This window comes from Corvus moneduloides, chromosome Z (assembly GCF_009650955.1).
Source record: "Corvus moneduloides isolate bCorMon1 chromosome Z, bCorMon1.pri, whole genome shotgun sequence".
NCBI lineage: Eukaryota > Metazoa > Chordata > Aves > Passeriformes > Corvidae > Corvus > Corvus moneduloides.
Window position 1 is genome coordinate 8371836 of NC_045511.1, and position 20402 is coordinate 8392237.

General features: G+C 36.6%; 1 protein-coding gene and 1 long non-coding RNA gene across 3 annotated transcripts in view; one reads left to right on the plus strand and one right to left on the minus strand.

Annotated features, from left to right (window-relative positions):
* Positions 1-1837: 1837 nt before the first annotated feature.
* Positions 1838-4747, plus strand: LOC116438412. Its single transcript, XR_004237724.1, has 2 exons — positions 1838-4425; positions 4530-4747. It is a non-coding gene; the product is annotated as an uncharacterized LOC116438412 (long non-coding RNA).
* Positions 4748-6050: 1303 nt separating this feature from the next.
* The window catches only part of ITGA1 (integrin subunit alpha 1), a 69812-nt gene continuing 55460 nt past the window's right edge, over positions 6051-20402 (minus strand). The window contains exons 18-30 of one of the 2 annotated variants that reach the window (XM_032097304.1): positions 19693-19803; positions 19053-19138; positions 18714-18849; positions 17634-17714; positions 15826-15902; positions 15060-15149; positions 13921-14023; positions 12032-12145; positions 10340-10444; positions 9140-9244; positions 8379-8471; positions 6834-6950; positions 6051-6097 (exon numbers count right to left, since the gene is read on the minus strand). In XM_032097304.1, the coding sequence (XP_031953195.1) occupies positions 6053-6097; positions 6834-6950; positions 8379-8471; positions 9140-9244; positions 10340-10444; positions 12032-12145; positions 13921-14023; positions 15060-15149; positions 15826-15902; positions 17634-17714; positions 18714-18849; positions 19053-19138; positions 19693-19803 (1263 nt within the window). In that variant the 3' untranslated portion in view covers positions 6051-6052. Of the gene's footprint in view, positions 6098-6833; positions 6951-8378; positions 8472-9139; positions 9245-10339; positions 10445-11573; positions 11633-12031; positions 12146-13920; positions 14024-15059; positions 15150-15825; positions 15903-17633; positions 17715-18713; positions 18850-19052; positions 19139-19692; positions 19804-20402 lie in introns of those variants that run through there. The other variant, XR_004237722.1, reaches the window with a different exon arrangement.

The following is a 20402-nucleotide window of genomic DNA, read 5'->3' on the forward strand; positions in this document are numbered from 1 at the left end:
AGGACTCTGAGTTAATTTTGGCAGATCCTCAAATTGAACCTCAAATTAAAAAAAAAAACCAAAAAGCAATTTAGTAGTTTGTGGAGTTCCTGAGAGTCTCAAAACCCTCATCACTGGTGCCACCAGAACAGGTTTTTTTTCCTGGCTATCAGGGTAAATGGAAATTTTAGCTGAGCCCTAAAATTTTTGAGATGTAATAGCATCTATCCTGGCACAGTGTAAAATGGCTGAGGCCAGAGTAAGGCTTTTGTCAGTGAGATTTTATGAGCTGGCACACAAGAAAGTGAGCTATGAATGGCTATTAATTTGGACCATGAGAAAATACTGAGCAAAATTTCTCTGTGTGTTCTCCAAAATGATACAAAGTAATCTACTTTTCTCAGATTACTGTCACAGAATTGCTAAACTTCAACCGCTTTTCAGGGAAAACTGAGGACATCCTCTGTTTTTCATCTTACCCACTCTGATAGAGTGAAAATGTGTTGTAACGGAAAACAATATAAAAAAAGTTTCACTAGAGAAAGAAATCCTATTTCTTTACCCCGGGAAGAATAACAGTACCCTGAACATGAATAAACCTTAAGGACCATATGTATATGAAACAGATATGTGAAGCTTTGTGATAAGTAGTAACTTCCAGTACCAAATCAAGCTGAACTATAACCAAGAAGAGTGATTTCACCAGCACTGAAAGTGAACAAGTGGGCAAAGGGGGTGGATGAAGTCCATCAAGACAACTGGCTCACTAGATCTACTCCAATCTACTTTGAATACTTCTGCTCCCTCTCCCATTTCTTTGAAAATCCCCGGGAGACACAACATTCAGTGAGCCCTTGAGGAATCTCTGTCCTTTCCGAGAATGCTCAGAAAGTGGGAAAAGAAGGGCAGAAGGGTGAGTGCATGAGCAGGGAAAAACAGTAAAGTAGCTCTATGCCCCACTGTGCTAGAGTCAGAATCAAAATCTATCTTGAGTCTTTCACTCAATTTTTTAAACTGAATGAACAAAATCCATTATCTCTGAGGTGTCAGCCCTCAGTCTTTGTAACTAAAACATGATTTCATTGGTGATAGCTCATTTTATCATCCACTTTTTTAAACATAATCCTGCTGTGCTGTCTAAACTGTGGTATCAGCCAGTTGTTACTAAAACTTCATCAGCAATTTAATCTTTATGACTCTTTATTGTTACAGGGCTCAAACCTCAAACCACACCCACTGCATGAAGTGGTATTATCTCTGAACTGTGAAGTGCTGAGGGCTGTTTCTGATAAATGCAATGAATTCTAATCCAGTTCTGTGCAAATCACACATCATATTACACTTCTTGCTGTGAGAAAGTGATTCTAGTTATTCATTAATTCAATTGAAAAGCAATTTAAAACAAACAAAAATAGAAATGGATTTTTTCTCCCTGATCTTCATTGAAATGCTCCCATGGACAATGTCCAGCAAACTCTTAATGATCAGATACTTTCAGAGCAGTTACTATGGTAAGCACTCCCCCATGACTAGACAGGATGTTGCTATTAGAGAATTGTGATTCATCATCAAAGTAGTCTCTGATGAGAGAACAGTTATTACATATTTTGTAAACTTTTCTAAAAGTTAACTCTGATATAAAAGGTATAATCTTTATCTTCTAGGAAGTTTTGATACAAATGTTTACTAGGTTTAAGGAAGTTAATGTGAATCATTCACAATTATGCAAGACTGTGGACTATATGGGTTACAGGAATAAGTTGTACAGAAGAATCTCTGGACAGGAAGAATGATTAGATGAATGAATGAATATGTCTTCCAACTTTATTTAGTGTTATGGAAACAACTCTGTGCCAGGAAGTCATATGATCTTCTAAAAAGCTTTCAAACATGGGTGTAAGCACAAAGTCCATAAATCTAATGACAATGCATTTATGACAGCTTGACCACATCAAGCTCTCCTGGATGTTATGCTGTGCAAGAATACTTGTTTCTACAATGCCCTTCTATTGACAGCTAGATGAATTTGTTTTTAGGTACTGAGATGATTTTATATTATTCTTATATCAATAACAAGCAAACAAACTACACAGGAGATTTGTTAGACTCAATTTCCTTTTTAATCAATAAAGCACATAGAATACTTTTACAGGAAAAAGAAAATGCTGTGCAGAATGTTGTGGTTCTATTTAAAAGTACATAAATCCCCTTTTATTCCTGTTAAGTGGTATAGTTAAGAGCAGTACATTCTGATTATCTTATTTGCTTTTATTTTTGAATGGGTGACCATCTATACAATAGGCAATTAAAGAAATTAACCAATTAGATTATGTGGAACTCATTAGATGAGTATGACTCTAACTCCAGCCTCTTGGTGCCACGTGAGATGAAAACCCTTGGCTTCAGTTTAAGGTGGATTCCCCTGACTCAAGCTCTAAGGAAGAGGAACACCATGCTCAAAATGACTCAGGACAGGATATGTACTAGAGGGTTCAGGTAAGGGGTCAGGGTAGGTGGGTTGTGTCCGTAGTAATGGCTCATAATAATGACTTAGAGGGAAACCAGACAAGCAAGGAACTGCCCAGGGAGCCCAAGCAGCTGCTCAGGGAGATTGGTCTAATTCAGATGCTGTTTTCTAAGTCTTCTAAAATCATGTATGGGATCAGCAAACTCTAGAACAACCTGATATTGAAGCAGGAGTGTGCAGAGAATTCCTGCCCTATAGAAAAGTAGCTTGTCCATTCCCACTAAGCTACCTACTTCAGTGCTGAAGTTAGGAACTGAGCTGTGAGGGCCAGAATCCTTTTGTTACTTAATCTCAGGCTACACACCCAATTTATGAATTTTTACATGCTTTTGTTGAAATAAAAATTATTTATCTTATTAGTTATTAGAACCACATTACAATGCTAATGTGTCTATTTTTAGGAATAAAATTGATTACATGTTGTAAAATTAGATTCTGGTACCTTTAGCGCCTGCCAAATTTAAGTGAGATGTTCCTGATATTTGCAATGTTGCTTTCAGTAGGTTTTTCTGTTGTATATCATGAAAAGCAGTAAAGTACAGCTCTTCCAGTGCTGTGTGGAAAGGCTAGTAAGGATAAAAACAGATAGTTTACTAATCACTAAGAATCGTGTAAGAATAATGTGCTATAGTGCTATCCCCTTGACATACTTGTAAGTATGTATGTATACTTATCTTTTAAATAGATACTATAATTGAAAATGTGATAATAGGAAAAATGTGAAAAGAGAGAAAGCATCATGAATGAGGAAAGCAGTGTAGTTATACTAAGCTTATTACTGTTTTTACAGTGCAAAGGTCTAAAATGAAACACTGATCTTAAACATACTCTATTTTGATAAATACTACTGATTTATTTTTGCATAGTTTATCTAGGGAAATAGACTGCTCTTTTGACCTAGACATTTTGCAGTTAGGCTGATGCTTTAAAATAAGATATGAAATGTCACGAGAAAAATGAAAAGCTCCGGTTAACAGCTTATCATAACTAAATAGTGAAACACTTAGAAGTATGCTGCATAAGAATTATGTGTGTCTTACACAACTTGTGAGTAATTTTATGAAGCCAGGAAAAGTGACCTCACTGTTAACAAACTGAATGAATAATAACAAATACAAGTATTTCCTCTGCCACCATAGACTTTCTACATGTGCACAGGTGAGTCAAAATTCCTTCATAATTCTGTTCCTTGACAAAACCATAAGAGGTTAACAACACTGCTATGCCTTTTCAGAGATACTGTGAGAAAAAAAAATTACAGTTCCAACATGTTCAAATGCTACAGTCACAAGTGCCATTTAAACCTTTCAATCAAATATATTCAAGCAAAATAATAAATTTCTTCAAGTAAAACCTGTGTCTGGCTTGGGAGTGAAAACACCTCTATATTAATTTATCTTCACAGCTCAACAAATACATTTTTGGCTTCCTTCACAATGAATGATGCAGGGATTCTATCCACAATTCCTCTACGACACTTTTTTGCTTCCATTCATGTATTCTGTGCCCAGATCCCATTCAGGCGGGGTGCACTTCCAGCTGTCCAGACGAGCACAGCAACCATGTCTACTGTCTCAGCGTCTCTCCCAGGCTCTGTGAAGCACAGCCACCCACAGTGTTCCCATGGAGGGCTCTGCCCTCTCCTCTGAGTCATACTGCTACCTTCAGCAGACTGCTGCTGTGAAATAACCACCTTTCCCACAGACACAAGAAGAAATTGCAAACACTTTCAAACTCAATCCTACTTGGTGCATTCACAAATGTCAGCCTTTTCCAGTAACTCCTTTCTCCAATTTAGGAACTAAATAGATGGGACTGAAGAGTGACAGCATCTTTCAAGCAATGAAGTACCTTCTGGCACACTTTCAGAGTTTTACCTGTCAGCATTCTCAACCCAATCTATAGTCTCTTCTTGAAAAGTAAGTCTTTATAAAATTTATTACTCTTTTTTTAAGCTATTACTATAAAGACAATGATAAGCAAAAACATTTTGGAAAATTGCTTTGATATTTGTTTTTTTTAGTATTTCAGTGACGTTTGTTCCAAGAGGAGGAACAAGTTTTCCTGGCTTCCTTGGAAAGGTAAAGCTTTTCTGCCAACAAGTATGTCTTGCAGAACTTAGAACACCTCCTCAGCATTTTCTGATCTACTGGCAATCAATACTGACTCATGCTGAGGCAGCACCACACTTGGTGAGCATGCATCCTTTTTCTCCTGTTAATTTCGTGTGGCTCCAAGTAACACAGGAAGCTCTCAAGGTCACAGCACAGCCATGAGCCCTGGGGAGAGATCTTCATGGGAGGAAGACAAGTGCATGAAAGAAAGGAAGAAACTAAATGAACTAAATAGAAAGAAAAAAATTTCTTAAAGAAACTTTTTGCTATCTACATTTCAGTGTATTCTCATATAAACTTTTAATCTTTGACACAAAATAAACATCGTTTGTTAAGTGCTTATTTAGTATGCAAATTCTTCATCACTTCTTAAACTCATAAGTAATAAAGATGAGCTGTGATTTATAATACTAGAAGAAGCTTGCCAGTGCTGCATTTCCTATCTGTGCTCTTCTGATAATTATTATTTTGTACACGTTATACTCATTGGATTAAATAGCTACACAAGAAATTTACAGTGACAGTTTATGAAGCACCCTGCTGGCTACTCCAAGATATACAGCAAGAGTCAAACTTTCAGGGTGACTCTAAACATTTTCTGCATAAATATGGACATTTCAATTTGCAGGTAAAAATTATGCCCCTGCTTATTTGAGTACAGTGTGCAATCAGATGGGCTTGAATGATTTGCGCATTTTTAGGCCTGCCAAAAATATATTTTAAGTTCAAACAGTTATGTGATTTCATGGATCAACCCTTTATGGTCCACTTGACCATAAAAATCTCTTTCTTGGAGTATCCTTGGTTCAGCTCGACATGCTAAAATAAGTTGAAAGAGAAATCCATGGTATTTCAGTAATTTTCACCCAGTATTCTGGACGTGCTTCTGTCTTCTGAGTTGCCATTGCATCAGCTATCACACGGTATTTGGTGCATTCTCAAAGTTTACATGTTCTGCCTTGTGAATTGAGAATCTGCTTCCAGGGAACTGACATTAGGAGGGAATATTGAAAATGATGCATTTTCCTTTTGAAAATCATAAAGTGATAAAAAAGACTGGGATTGCTACATACAAGCTGACTTGTTGTGTAATTTGGAATGAAAAATTATTCCACAGACACAGGTATATAAAAATATAACTACAAATTTTCCGTATTAAAAGCCACTAGAATCTTTGAACTCAGTTACTCTCCAAAAATGAGTAACGCTTAAAGGTAAATACTAGAAGATCACAAAATGCCACAAGGTTGTTCATTCTTTTTTTGCATCATTCTTTTTCATGTGTGCTTGATTTTCTTCTTGTTTTTCTGCTTCTTGGGGTTTTTAAACGCACCTGTATTTAGAAAGCATTGTAACCACTGCATCTAAGTTTATAATTTTACAGTAACATTTTGGAGGCAGACCTGAGCAAAAATTTCTGCTTTTTTTTGTTTCATTTCTCCATTTTCTTCTTTAGTGGTCTTTTGAAAAATCCAGCCTAAAGAAAACAAAAAAAAGTGACTAAGAACTGCTCAAAGCATACAAACCATACTGGCTACATTCATGAGCTGCTTCTTACTACTATTTTAATACTTACACTACTGTACAAAGTTAGTTAATATTCTATCACTGAACTATGACAGTGTTTTTCCTGGAATGGAAAAACTAAGTATGTTTAATATATAGCAGAGTGATTGGTGAACCACTGTTTTGCTCACATATTGTCAAAGGTTAAAGCGCTTAATAGTAATATTTTTACTCAATTGAATAAATGATATTTAATTTTATAATGTCAACATTTTCAAGAGATCATGCATGTTTAAATTTATAAGCTGTAACTGTCTAATGCAATCAGGAACAAAATATTTAGCCTGGAGAAGAGTGCCCACTTGTGGCAAAACTTACACCACAGGCCTAGCGTCTCTTGCACAGAGAAAACATAGGTGGCAAAGGTCACAGCCAAAGCTGATAGAAAAATCCCTTAATAAACCCTTACTCATACTAAAATATCTTATTTTTCTTTCCCTAACATAATGGCATTACAGGTTTCAATCGGATAGCACCGCTTGTTACACATCAGAAAAATGCAGTGTAATTAATTATTTTGTATTTTCTACAAGATTTCACACTACTTATTAGATAATATTACTGTCTCTGAGGTTCTATGAGAAAGAAATGACAGAGAATTTAAGCATGTTTTTTTATATTCATGAAGACAAGGATGTGCAGCTTACCTTCCACAGAGCAAATATAAGCAGAGCAAGAATCAAGAGTCCAGCGAAGATGCTCAGGAGGATAACCCATAAGGGCACTGTACCTGGTGGATGTTCTTTGGAAATCTTAATCATGGTCTGCAAAGTGTTAGGAATGTAAGCAATAAATAATTTGTCATTCTAAAATATCAAAACAGCAGCAGTGATTGATCACTATGCAGTGATTTTCCAGGGTATCACTTCATTTTAACTACAGGAATTTGTAGGAAGGAATTAAGAAAATAATCTCCAGCAGGAAAGCCTGTGTTTACACAATACTTTGCGCTTTCTAAGTGCATTCATTCACGAGGGTGTCCCTGCTACAAGTCAGTAGTCATTGTTATAAAGGACACAGGACCAAAATCATGAGTAGTAGAAGAATAAGCTAAGGAGTTTCTTCAGTACAGTCTTCCTCACTCAGTGCCTGCCTCCCTGAAAGATGGAGGTAAGCAAAAGTGTAAAAGGCTGTGTAGATACTAATTTGATTTTAAACAAGGCATATGTGGTGTAAACTATACAGGAATAAGTAATATTCACATTTAAATAAATGTGACCGTGTAAGAGTTTGAATTAACTGAAGAATTTGTTAGAGACTAACTTTATAGTTCAAAAGAGCATTGAAGAGCTGAACATTCACCATGAAATTTTGTGCCTGAAAAAGGTAAATCTGAAAGTCCTTGTCTCATTATCTGCAAGCCTCTCAGCTGTGTTTTGACTCCTGGACTGAATTTTAATCTATCACTTAAAAGAAATTTCTAAATAGCAGTGGACCTCTGATTTTTGAATTTTCAAAAATATTTTGTGCAAGATGTAATTCACACTGAATATTACTTTTCTAAATTTTGTGGTATTATCAATAAGAACTCATAATAAGATTTTTCCTTAAAAAATTGACATTGTAGTAAATAAGCTCGTGCATGTACAAGTTATCACAAAAGACCAATGTTCAAACACTATAAATGCTTGGAATTAAGAGTACTAAAAGGATAAATAATACCTCTAACAAAATTTAAGACATTTCTCTTTATATCTGACACCACTAGTATCATGTTATATACTTCCTTATCTAAGAAAATGATAGTGAACTTCTGAAAAATAAAAGATCCTGTTTCAAATATGTATCCTGAGTAACGAAGTGGAAAGAAAGAATAAATAAGGCAATAATAAAGAAATACAAAGTAAGATCAATTTTAATTGACCCAGCACAATTTTCAAATCCTATTGATTCTTTAAAGGAATTTTAATTATATTTTTAATTTACACAGCTGCAGGAATTATTTATATTGCAGCAAGCAGAAAAAATTCAGACAGTATCCTTAACCAGGTACATTGTTGGGTATTGGGATTTTGGTGTTATTTTCTGACTAATTCTGAGACTTCTACTATAATATAAAATCATTTCTTTTTAGAGTAGGATAATGCATCACTAAAGGTAACAATCAGTTCATTAGTAATGAATGAAAATGAATGATTCCATAGCACAATAAATTCTATGAAGAACAAATACGTCAATTATCGTGTCCTTACCTCTAGTTTTTGATGGTCATTTCTCAAAATCAGTGATGAGTTCTCACTCCTAAGTAATGCTTTCACAACAAGGGTTAAGCTGTGAATACTGGCCTAAAAGAAGAGAGTAGGTACTATGGTTTACAGTTAGGTATTTTGAAGTAGAAAACTTTGTAGCAATGAGGAGGGTGAAAGAAAAAATGTTTTGGGAGATGCTTGAAAAATGTGCAAGTCAGTGAAACTGCTTATGTATGTCACCTTCAGCACACACATCACACACATTATTGTTTTCAAGACAGCAATACTGCCTTAAAAGGGTAGATTGCAGAGATATCAAAGAAATATTAATTAATCCTTGAATGCTACTGTCTCTCTTCTGCTCTTTGTGATCCAAAAAATCCTTTCTGGAGTTGAGAAATCTTTCCAGATTAAGACTTAGTTAAAAAAACATATGCATCCTTGTGTTCCTCCTTATATCTGCTGGGCTAGACTTTGTGGATGGATAAGTAGCTATTAAAAAAGGACCATCAATACAGAATAAGTAAGGGTTGTCTTCTTACCATGGTTTTAAATTCCTGCTAAGTTTTAAGTACTTACTTTAAGGATAAGAAAGTGCGTGTGACAACAGTTTTAAGGAAATTTTTAAAATAGCAAAAGAAAAAATTTCAAATATTAGAGGGGCCACTTAAGAAAATGAAAGACACAATTTTAATAGACATTAGAAACACTGGATTAAGTTTCTCAACTCCGAAATATTCTGAACAAAAATAGAATTTACTTACTTTTATGATGGTAGGTTTCCATACTCTTAATGAAACATTCACTTGATATATGTCAGATGGGATCAGGGCACAGTTAATAGCGGCACAGTTGTATGTATCACAGTCCTGTTTAAAAGGGACCAGCATGAGGTAATAGGAAGAGACTTTTCACATCATTAAAATAAAAACATGTAAAATATATTACAGATCACTTGATATGACACCAATAATAAACTGGTATTAATTACTGCAGCTTTTTATGTAAAAATGACACTGCAGTATATAAAACAGCTTGAGATATTCATGCCGTGGTAGGACTCAGTTTTTGCAGGCTGGCAAGCCCTGAGAAAAACCTGTTGCTGCAGTTATGGAGCAAAAGTCATCACAGATCTCCTAAAGGAGGCACAGCTTGTAAAAGCAAGTGCTTTTCTACCAACACAGCTATGGCTTTTCTGCAGTGTTTTTCAAATCTTGGGACACCTGAATCTCTCAAGCAGGGCAATATGTGTGTGTGAAAATTCAAGTATCTTTACCTCCTAGTATCACTTCCTAGCTGGGAGTACAGCAGGATTATGTTGTAAAAAGCCAGAAATAGTCACTTAGCCTAGACCTTTGTCACATCTGTGAAGGACAATGATAAGCATGGCAAAATGCTCTTCCCATGACATGGTTTCATTTGCACCAGAAGCTCCACTTGCACTTGTACACTTTCCCCCTGACATGCTAACTTAACTACAGCAGTGGAATTACTTTGTAACTCTTTCATCTAAATGTAAAGGGCTAGTCCTTTTCAAATGGGATCATCAATTACAGTCGCATGGAAAATCTGTCAGGTCACAGTTCTAGCATTTGAATGTATTTTCTATTGGATATCTAAAAAAGTTGAAAAGGAGATAAGAAACATTTAAAATATGACTATTTATTAATCACAGTGGGAACATAGATGGTAATGATTTATTCAGCTGTCAGATGTGCTACTGCTATTTACATATTTTTTAAATTAAAGAAACCTCAAACTATCTAAATTCAGTTCCATATAGAGTTTTGCAGCCAAATAAAATCAATAGTCTAGTCTACATAAAAAAGGTTTTCTAAGCTATTAAAACGAGTTTCTAAATAATACAGTTTGAGAGCAGCTTTTATATATCTTTTTCAGAAGTACTCAGCTCCAAGATCTGGATTGATATCTGGGGGGAATATATATACTATGAGTAGGCTTACCATAATTGTATCCCTTGTAGGTTCTTTTATTTTTGACAACACAAATGGTTTCCCAGTGCCAATCTTTAAGGGATCTACAGGGTAACTAGTTTGGCAGATGGCATTCTGTAAGCAGAAATACAAATAATATTGTCTAGATATGCAATCTATTACATAAATGATCTGGAAACAAGCCAACATTAATAATATTTAATATTTAATAACAATTATAATGTTACTAACCGCTAAATGCAATAAAATAGCATATTGCAAGAGTGCAGAATAGGAAATTCAGATGGTCTATGTATTGAAGTATTACTATTCGAACAGCAAATGAAATATTTATGAGATAATTTAACCTAAACTGTATGCAGCTACTTAATCATGTGCAGAAGCAAACAAAAGCTTCCTGCAAGATGACCAATATGTGAACCAGCAAGAGTTGGCTATTAAATGAACTAAACAGCTTCTGCAGGGGAATCCACAGAGGTTCTGCCCTAGCAAGCAGACAGGCAGGTTAAGTGCAGGATGCAGAATCCTCAGTTGCAATGTCCAGGGAGGGGGAGCAGATGCTGGAGCACTGCTGGAACTCTGTGACTCCTCCACAGGCAGCTAGGAAATCCTTTGGTGTCTTCAGTGTGGGGGAATTGATTCTTTTCAGTCAGGTCGTTGACTTTCACATTGGTAGCATGAAAAGAATTACAAATCCCCATAGTGCACTTTGGCACACTACTATCACTAGGGTGTAGTTAGCAGGACATGAAACCTGCCTTAGAAAAAACAAGATTTATTGAGTTTATGTGCAAACTTCTGTCAAATAGGGTGATTGACTAGGAATGAAAATAATGGGGAAAGGAAATCAAGAACAGACACAACTTTTTTTGCATTCTAAATAGGATTTTTTTGTTCGTTTGATATTTGTTTTGTTTCAAAGTAAACCTTGAACTTTCATTCACATATTTTGGTTTCTTTTTCAGTTGGATAACACCACAAAACTAGGTGAAATTATTTGCAGGGAGGTGCACATACATGTCTCTGAGTGAAAGAAAAAAAAACAAAACAGGTTTAGGTCACCATTTAGTGATAGCTGGGTTTTTCAGCCATGTAGTTATCGATACAGCTGTAGCTGTAGTATCTACAGATAGAGGACAATGGAATCTGTTGGAATTGTGATCTCTGCCAGTTGCACTGGAAGCGTGAAATGGAAAACTCAAATGAGGGCTGCAGTGAAGAGCATTTGAAACATATGACCTACCATCCCCTTCAAGATGTCTCAGTGCCCCAGAGAAGGAAGAAGCCAGAGGACTGCTAGTGCTGGAGAGCAGACATGCAGGAAAGTTAATTTCAGTACCCGAAAGAAGAGAACTGACAGGAGGTTGGGCTCTAGATGCACACAGCAGGATTCCAGCATTTGCAATAAGCACTGCTGACAATGAAGAGAATATGAGGCTCATATCTGAGTCTGGCCATCCCAGCACTTGCAACATAACAAACCAGCCTTGTTATAGTGCAATTATTGTTCAACACCATTTTAAATCTGCTTGTTTCCTTTCATGAAAATTTTTCCCTCTGTCTTCTTTTGCACATCTGTACATGCTCTTAAAACAGTAACATCTTGCTATTTAGACTAAAAGCAATGCATAATCCCAAATGTTCCTTACAACATAAATTTCAAATTTAAATTTTTCATAAAAATACAAATTTCTATTTTACCTGGGAATGTGACAATGCAGTAAGGTAGAGAAGAGTGTTCTTGGCAGCTGTTACATTGGGAAATAAGATCTGCAGTGTGAGGTTTGGCATTGGAAACTGTTCACCTTTTTCAATCTATAAAAAAAGAAAAATGTTTTGACTAGTACTTTCCTCATTTTGTAAATATTTGATTGTGAGCCTTTCCTTTCCTTTCCTTTCCTTTCCTTTCCTTTCCTTTCCTTTCCTTTCCTTTCCTTTCCTTTCCTTTCCTTTCCTTTCCTTTCCTTTCCTTTCCTTTCCTTTCCTTTCCTTTCCTTTCCTTTCCTTTCCTTTCCTTTCCTTTCCTTTCCTTTCCTTTCCCTTTCCCTTTCCCTTTCCCTTTCCCTTTCCCTTTCCCTTTCCCTTTCCTTTCCCTTTCCCTTTCCCTTTCCCTTTCCCTTTCCCTTTCCCTTTCCCTTTCCCTTTCCCTTTCCCTTTCCCTTTCCCTTTCCCTTTCCCTTTCCCTTTCCCTTTCCCTTTCCCTTTCCCTTTCCCTTTCCCTTTCCCTTTCCCTTTCCCTTCCTTCTTTTCATTTTTACATTTCCACACTTAGTTATGCAAAAAGTGCTTTATATGGGAGAGAAGCCACTCTATCAGTGGCTCCTGCTGGTTCCTCCTCAGCTGTGCTTAGGTAACTGCTCTCCTGCTCACCTGTTCCTCTCTCCTGTTCTCCCTGAGAAGACAACAGGACATATCTGTAATCAGCAGCTCTTCCCGGAAAGGCCTGCTGTGGCTGAGGATTGGGTAAACACCTAGCTGGAATTGCCGGCAGGGGAATTGGTGATATTGTCTCTGAAGTGGACAAACTTAATAAATGCTCAAGAACCTTTTAAACTTTTTCCTCCTGGGTACTTATTTGTGATTAGCTGCTTGCAGAGATGAGCTTTACTTTACAAGATCATAAATGGTATGCTCTGCAATCCAGCAGCTTTTTGACTCAGAAAGCAAAGATTTGCAAATTAGATGGGTAATGCCTTAAACACTCACAGTAGACAAAAAAAAGGTAGCTGAGTAAAACACTGTACGGCCTATAAAAATAGGAAAAAAAACCCTTTGTCATTGTTATTTAGTGAGAGCAAGAATTTTACAATATCCCATTTTTTACAGATAGAAGTTGATTCAGAGACTTTTATGCTTTTTATACGGGACCCTTGTTCAGTTTTGGAATTGACACTGGGAGACAGGATGCTCTCAAGATAACTTGTCAGAAGTGCCTCTCCTGCTCTCTTGTAGCCTCCCATTAGGAACTGGAAGGCCCCGACGAGGTTTTCACAGACTCTTCTCTTCTCCATGTTGAATAGCCCTCACTGTCCCAGACTGTCCTCACAGGAGTGGTGTTCCAGCCCTGTGATCATCTTTAAGGCCCTCCTCTGGACCCACTTGAGCAGTCCCAGGTCCTTATTTTGGGAGTTCTAGAGCTGGATGTAGTAGTGCAGCAAGGATCTCACAAGAGCAGAGTCCATTAAATATCTTTCCAACGTGATTTTACTTCGCAGTATTCATTCAACTAGGAAGACCAAATTCTTGGAACATGGCATTTGCCTACCATAAATTGGTCTGGATTTTGGAAATGGCTGTTCTAACCAGCCAGGATAGTCCAAGTTCTTACTTAACAGGGCATGGTCTCTTTCCCCAGCTGAGGACAGAAGGTCTAAAACCCACCAGAACTACTCTGCAAGAGATGGGCCATCTGAGACCCTCTGACTTCCTGCATTCCAAAAAAAGGAAGGAAGAAAAAGATTTTAAGCACAAAATGCATGGAGAGGGTTTAACATAGCTGCTATTTAAGTAATGCAAACCTAAAGAAAAAAAAAACCTAAAGAAAAAAAAAAAGACAGTACCTATGTAATACATTTTTAGTTGTTTCTTACCCTATAATGTAGAGTCACTTCATCCCCGATCTGCTCTGTTGTGTTAATAGCAGTAGGGACAGTATCATTTGCAGCAATTATAACATGGTGCTCTTTGAAAACACTGTGGGTTAAAGAAAACCACCAAAAAATAAGCACACAAAATTCATAAAACCCCCTAGGAGTTAATAATATAGTTATTTTCATTATTTCATGAAATTCATGACTAGTTTTGCCATTAAGAGTGCATTGCTGCATCCACTGAAGTTGAACTGTTCTGTTCTCTGAATAGGCTCCACTTTTTATTACGTACATTTAGAATGTTTTGTTCAGATATAACTACAAAAAAAGGCAAATATTATTCCCAAAATTAACACATTAGGGTCTGATTTTGTGGTCCTTATTCTAATTGTGCAGTCCCTTATCCTGGGCATTGCCATATGAAACAGGCAGGATACTGTAAAACACAGAATCAGGAAAAACAGAACAAAGCCAGCATGTTGCAAATTCAGCCTTACTCCCTTATGGGACAAACAAAGGCTGGATTTGAAACATGAAATGCATCCAAAATAACTTTGGCTTAATTATTTACACCTGTACACCATGAAATGTTGTTTATCAATATTATACAGAATGCTTTTCAGGGATGGAATCTAACTGAATTCTGGCTATTTCTGAAAACAAAGTGTACTACAAGACCAGCATTAAAGTGTAAGTCCGAACTTAAAAAGACCCAAATACCCAAGAATTTAAAATTAAGGCTAATTTTTGAAGATGGAAATCAAACACCACACCATGCAATATTATAGTGATACAAACCCATGGCCATCAGGAAGCTGGAAGTATTTGTTTTCTTATGTATCTGAAATGCCTTTGATTGAATATATCAAAGTACAGGAACCAACAAAAGCTGCTGTTGTATTTGCAAACTGCAGATCAAATTTATATAGATAAAATGAAATTTCAGCAAGTTAGGGACAGTAACTGCTCCATTATTTCATGACTTTCCTTTTCACTGAAGCCTGTGCTTCTGCTTTATGAGCTTTGAAGCTGTTTTCTGTAGATACTGAGCACGTTTCAACAACAAAACAATACTATATTCTCCTTGAACACCTGAAATTTACTGTGCTAGCAAATAAAGTACAGAGAAGTGTCAGTACCTTACAAATATTAATCCTACTTCATATTTTACTGGAATTGTAACATGTCCTCTGTTGTCACTCAAGGTCTCAGGTGGTTCTTCACTGTCACTAAAACAAAACAACATATGTCACTCAGATCAGATTGATGCAGATACAACACAACTACTGGGTGGAAAGGGACCTTAGAAACTGAACTACCTATAGCTCTGGGTATAAAAGGACACTACTCATTTCCAGTTAAGTACTGCCTTCTAAAAATAAATTCAAAATACTTCTTCCAGTAACTAATGATTTAAGTCCTGCACCAGTCACAGCTCATAAATGCATCTTTGTTAAAATTACAGATTGCAGGTGACTGAATGAAAACGGATCAGTTAAAAGCCACACTATCCCTGGATTTTGCTGGGACAGAAACACTGAGGGCAAGTGCATTCTTTTACCCTATCAGGGACAACTTTGGCAATGCTCTTACTCTTTGAAGGCCAGAGCTTTTTGTTAACCGTGATTCATGCTAAAGTATACAGTAATTCTCTAGGAGAATAAACCTTTGCTGAAGGTAAAACAACCGGAAATTATGACTCACTTGTAACTCTCAGGCTGTAGAGAGTAACAGCTATTCATTTAGTCCACTCAATCCACTGCTGGACTGAATACATCTGTAAGGGTGCCAGCTCTACAGAAGATTTAAGGGCTTGTGAGTTCAGAAGCCACTTGTGTTTTACTATGAAACAAAACTGTAGAGCTTTCAAAGAAAAAAAATCAGAAGGCAAAGACTGCAACTAACCTTGTTGCATACACATGAATAGTAGCATTTTCCAGGAGATACGATGCATTGAATTGGAATGATATTTTGAAGGAAATCTGTGTAGAAAAATACATTACACATTTTAAAAGGAAAACCAAAAAGCACACACTAATAGGGATTGATACAATGAAAAATGTACAAATTTTTGCTTTTATCTAGGGAATCCTTATTCATATTTTACCAATTTTCCACAAATCTGAATGAATCCACTATTTTGAATTTGTCCCAACTATTCCCAAATTGAATAGTTATCACTTTTAAACAGAAGTCTCAAATTTTCACAAACCTCAAGCAAAAATTTATATAGTATATTAGAAACACATGGCTAAATAGTTCTTAATTGAAAGCAATTGGTCTTACAAGCAATTTATCAAAACCTCTTTTTTCCCTCCAATGAGGAGGAAACAAAGCTTCAAAGCCTAGCTATTACAAGGGAGATGAGCTGCCTGTAGAAGGCTGCTGGAATATCACTCAATATATAGTAGAACACCTAGAGTACCAAAAAGAAATGTTTACAATGTAAATAAAGAAGAGACTGCTAGGTCTCAAAAAAATTTCATAGGTATTATAACCAGGGCAAATCTAACATCACTTGGAATTACTCAAAATTTAGGAACACTGTCCCCAATGTTCTTCTTCATATCCTGACACTTAAGGGTAATTTTATATGAAGCAAAAGTTTTCCTATTCATTACTGGATGGAATTTTCAGCTCAGACTTTTATCTTTCCTTTTATGTGTACAAATCTTTACTACAAAGTGGTCCACAGAAAGTTGTCCTAGATATTCCTATTTAAATATTATATATTTTAAAAAATATTCATATTTTAAAAGGAATTTATTAGGGATGCTTATCAGTGAATCAGAGATTGATTTCTGAATGCAAAGAAAAGCGTGAAATTTCTAAATTTAGGGCTTTACAGCTACAGACAAACTAACAAGCAAAGCATGAAAGGAAAATGTGAAAAATTCAGTAAAGCTGAAAATGGAACATGGTGGGCAGAGGCATTGGACAATACACTTATTTGGCTTCAAGAAGGTAACAGCTGAATTAATCCCTACAAGTCCAAGACACAAGCTGGAAAGTTTGTGTGGGAGGCAATGTAAGAAGACATCTCTCATGATCCTCCTGGTGCAAGATAGAGGGGCAAACAAGAAACTGCCAGGAAAGACTGCCTTATTTTCATGCAAATTGATATTTCCCAATTCAAGATCAAGATCTAAGTATGTTTTTTCAAAGGCCTAGTTTAGTTAAAGCTCTCTCTCCATTCCAACAGGAGATACAGACATCACTGGAACTATTCAAGATGGAGTTTAAGTGGACTACTTGCTGGAAAGGCTTCTCATTCCCCACTGAGCAGAGGTGAAGTCTTGATACCTGACTTTGGCAGATCTGAGTTAGCACTTCCACATACCATCTTATTCTGTCTTCAACCAATGGACTACGTTTTATATACAAAATAACTTCATTTATAGGCTGGGGAAAGCCTAGAGACAGACACCTCTGGCCAGGTGTCCCACTTGTGTGTCACTTGCCGTCTTTCAGTGTCAAGGACGGCAATATGCATCTATTATTTCCTCACATACCACGACTGACTGCCCAGGTACTAAATATCCGATGGTTTCCCATCTGGCTCTGTGCAGCTGACATCAAGGATAGCTTGGGAAACATGCATGGACAGTTTTTGGGATGAACACAAGAGAAAAGAATTTCAGAGATGATAGGGACTGCCCTGCCTTTAGAACAACAAGGGGCAAGGAGAACTTGCATGCAGGGGGACTTTTTACCTCTTCTGCAGGTTTTAGAAATGGATATCCCACTTTACAGGTGATGTTGTGATTAGATTCACAGCTATCTTTCTGTATATCCTAAAGGGAAAAAGAAAATGAAAGCATGGCCTTGTGCAAACTCTTTTTAAATTTTGACTGGGCATCATAGACCTGTTGAACACATATACCATTGCCACTTTTCACTGTCAATACATTGTAAGAGTCAAAGCCTTAACTGAACTAGAACAAAAATAGGAAGCCACAAATTCTGCAAGACGATTTTCACCTATGGACATTTATAGCAATTACTTGCCATTGTGCCTTTCCAATTACAGTATTTGGAACATTCACAATTATATGCCTACTTGGCATCATGCAAATTAGTCATGGGATCTAGCAATCAACATATCTATAATTACACAGTTTTCAAATTTTGTAAATGTGTTGCTAACGTAGCAATAAAAGTGACATTCATACTCCATCAATTCTTGCCATAGGATCAGCAACGGTGCGATGGATCCCTGACTTCTCCTAATGTGCAGTATCAGGACTGTTGACAGAAAACAAACTGCTCTAAGTGCTTCTCATCTGAACTGAGGTGTATTTGTAGCATATCTGCTGAGGCAGGAAGGAAAAGAGCCACTTTTGGAAATGATGTCTGAGGTAAGAAAGATGCATGCACTGATATATCCTGTCCTACCACAACAGTGCTTTTTCTATACATGTGCAAAAGGAGAATTCTAGGGGCTCAGGAGTTCTCTTGTTAAAGTTCTCTTGTTAAATAACAAGGCATTTCTTGCTCTACAGGTGTACAGGTGATTCATAGTGCTGACACTTGTCTAAGAGGCAGTCACTTTTTCTGAGTGCCATTGTGAAATTTGCATCTGTATTTTATGAATGGGGCTAGGCAAGAGTCCACTCATGTCAAAATTAATACACTCCTTTAGAGGCATAAGCAAGGAGAGCAGCCCTGGGGAATCTCTTTCAATCAACTGAGATGATGCCCCAGGAGTCAAATTCAGGTTTAGTAAAAAGGCTTCCTTGATCTCTCTAGCAATATAGGTTATGATAAAATTGATAAGGTGAAAAAAATCCTACCTCAATGCCAGCAAATATAATATTTGGAGAATATTGAACCAAAACTCTGGTATTATAGGCACTGTCTTTTTTGTTCTTCACAGAGAGCTGGATGGTGAACTTATCATTGCGTGACTTTACAATGAATGGAGACAAGCTGTAAAATAGAGTAAGAGTGTTGGACATCTTAACTGTTGAATTTGTCTTTAACATGAAGAGAAACTTCTTTCAGTCTCCAGACTGTCTGGTTTCTGAATTGGAAAGGAAGCCCCAGTGTTATCCTATTAGACTACAGAATTTATAATTCACATAGACACTTTGTACAGATATCAAGCAATACATTAAATCCAGTGTAGTTACCTGTCTCCAGCTATGCTTGCTTTTACAATCAGAACAAGATCTGAAATGCATTTATTTTTGGCTCCACAATCTTTTGTGAAAGGAATCTGCAAAAATAGTATATTTATTCTTAATTTTGTTACATTTATTGTCAAACACTTGCATTTTAATACACTATGTAACTTTATGTAAGGTCTTCTGTTTAAAAATCAAAGAAATCTTCCCTAATATTAAACTGTTAAACATGCCAATATCCTGTAAGATGTATCGTTGAAACATAAGCTTTCTCATAATTCCATTCTAAATGATTCACCTGCATTCTGAAAAGAGGCATTACTAGAAGTATGAATGATGGCAAGCACCACCAAAGTAAATGGATAACACTCCTCAGCTCGATCTACGTAAAGCCTGACAATAAAATTGTTGGTAACGCTCTTCTATCTTCAGTCAGCTACAGAGAGCTTTGAAACCCCAGCATGATTCACAAGCACACTGAATCAAGCTTTTTACTCCTGAACACTCATTTGGAGGGAACATCTCCAGGAAAGGCTCAAGACCCCTCCTCTCTAGCCAATTTGTGGGCAATCGTTTCAGCTCTTGTGTGAGCTATGATTTTTACCTGGAATGCTTTGGTTAGTGATACAGAATCTTTCTGACTTACATATTCTGCTATTGAATTTGGCAAGTTGCTATCAAGAACAGGTCCGCTCTCTGGATCAGAAAAATTGAATTCCAGCAAAACCTTTACAGAGTCCTGAAAATCAGGCTTATCCTAGAACACAAGGAAAACAAAACTGTGGTTACACAAATTCACTTTCATATCTAAGGAGATTAAAAAGACCCAAAAAATGCTAAGGTAAAATACCTTTCTGTCACACTGTTGCCATTCTTGCCAGAGAAGTATCTGAATGCTTGCAGTTGATGATGAAATATTTAATGTGCCACGCATTCCTTATAAACATCTACCAAGGTTTTTGTGCATCTTTTCACAAAACTTCACATAGTCTGAGCATGTCTCACATAGTTTCATTTAAGAATATCTCAACTGACAACTCACAGACTTTTCTCTTCTAGTTGTGCTCAGAGGATGAGTAAGATAAGCATCAGCAGCACCACCTTTTGTGAAGTCAAACTTAGGCCTGCTGTTCGGTGAAGAAAATTCTGGGTATCATTTACCATTAGTTTTGCATTATGATACAACTGTGAAGTCACTAAGCATTTCAAGTGTGGGTGGCTTACAGGATGCAAGTCCATTCACTCCACACATTAGGTGCAATCTGAGCAAATGCATACTCACAGTTGCTAATTATGCTTCTGTTTTGCAGTGAATAAATATTCTCTGTTCCAAACCTGAAAGGTTTTTACACTGTA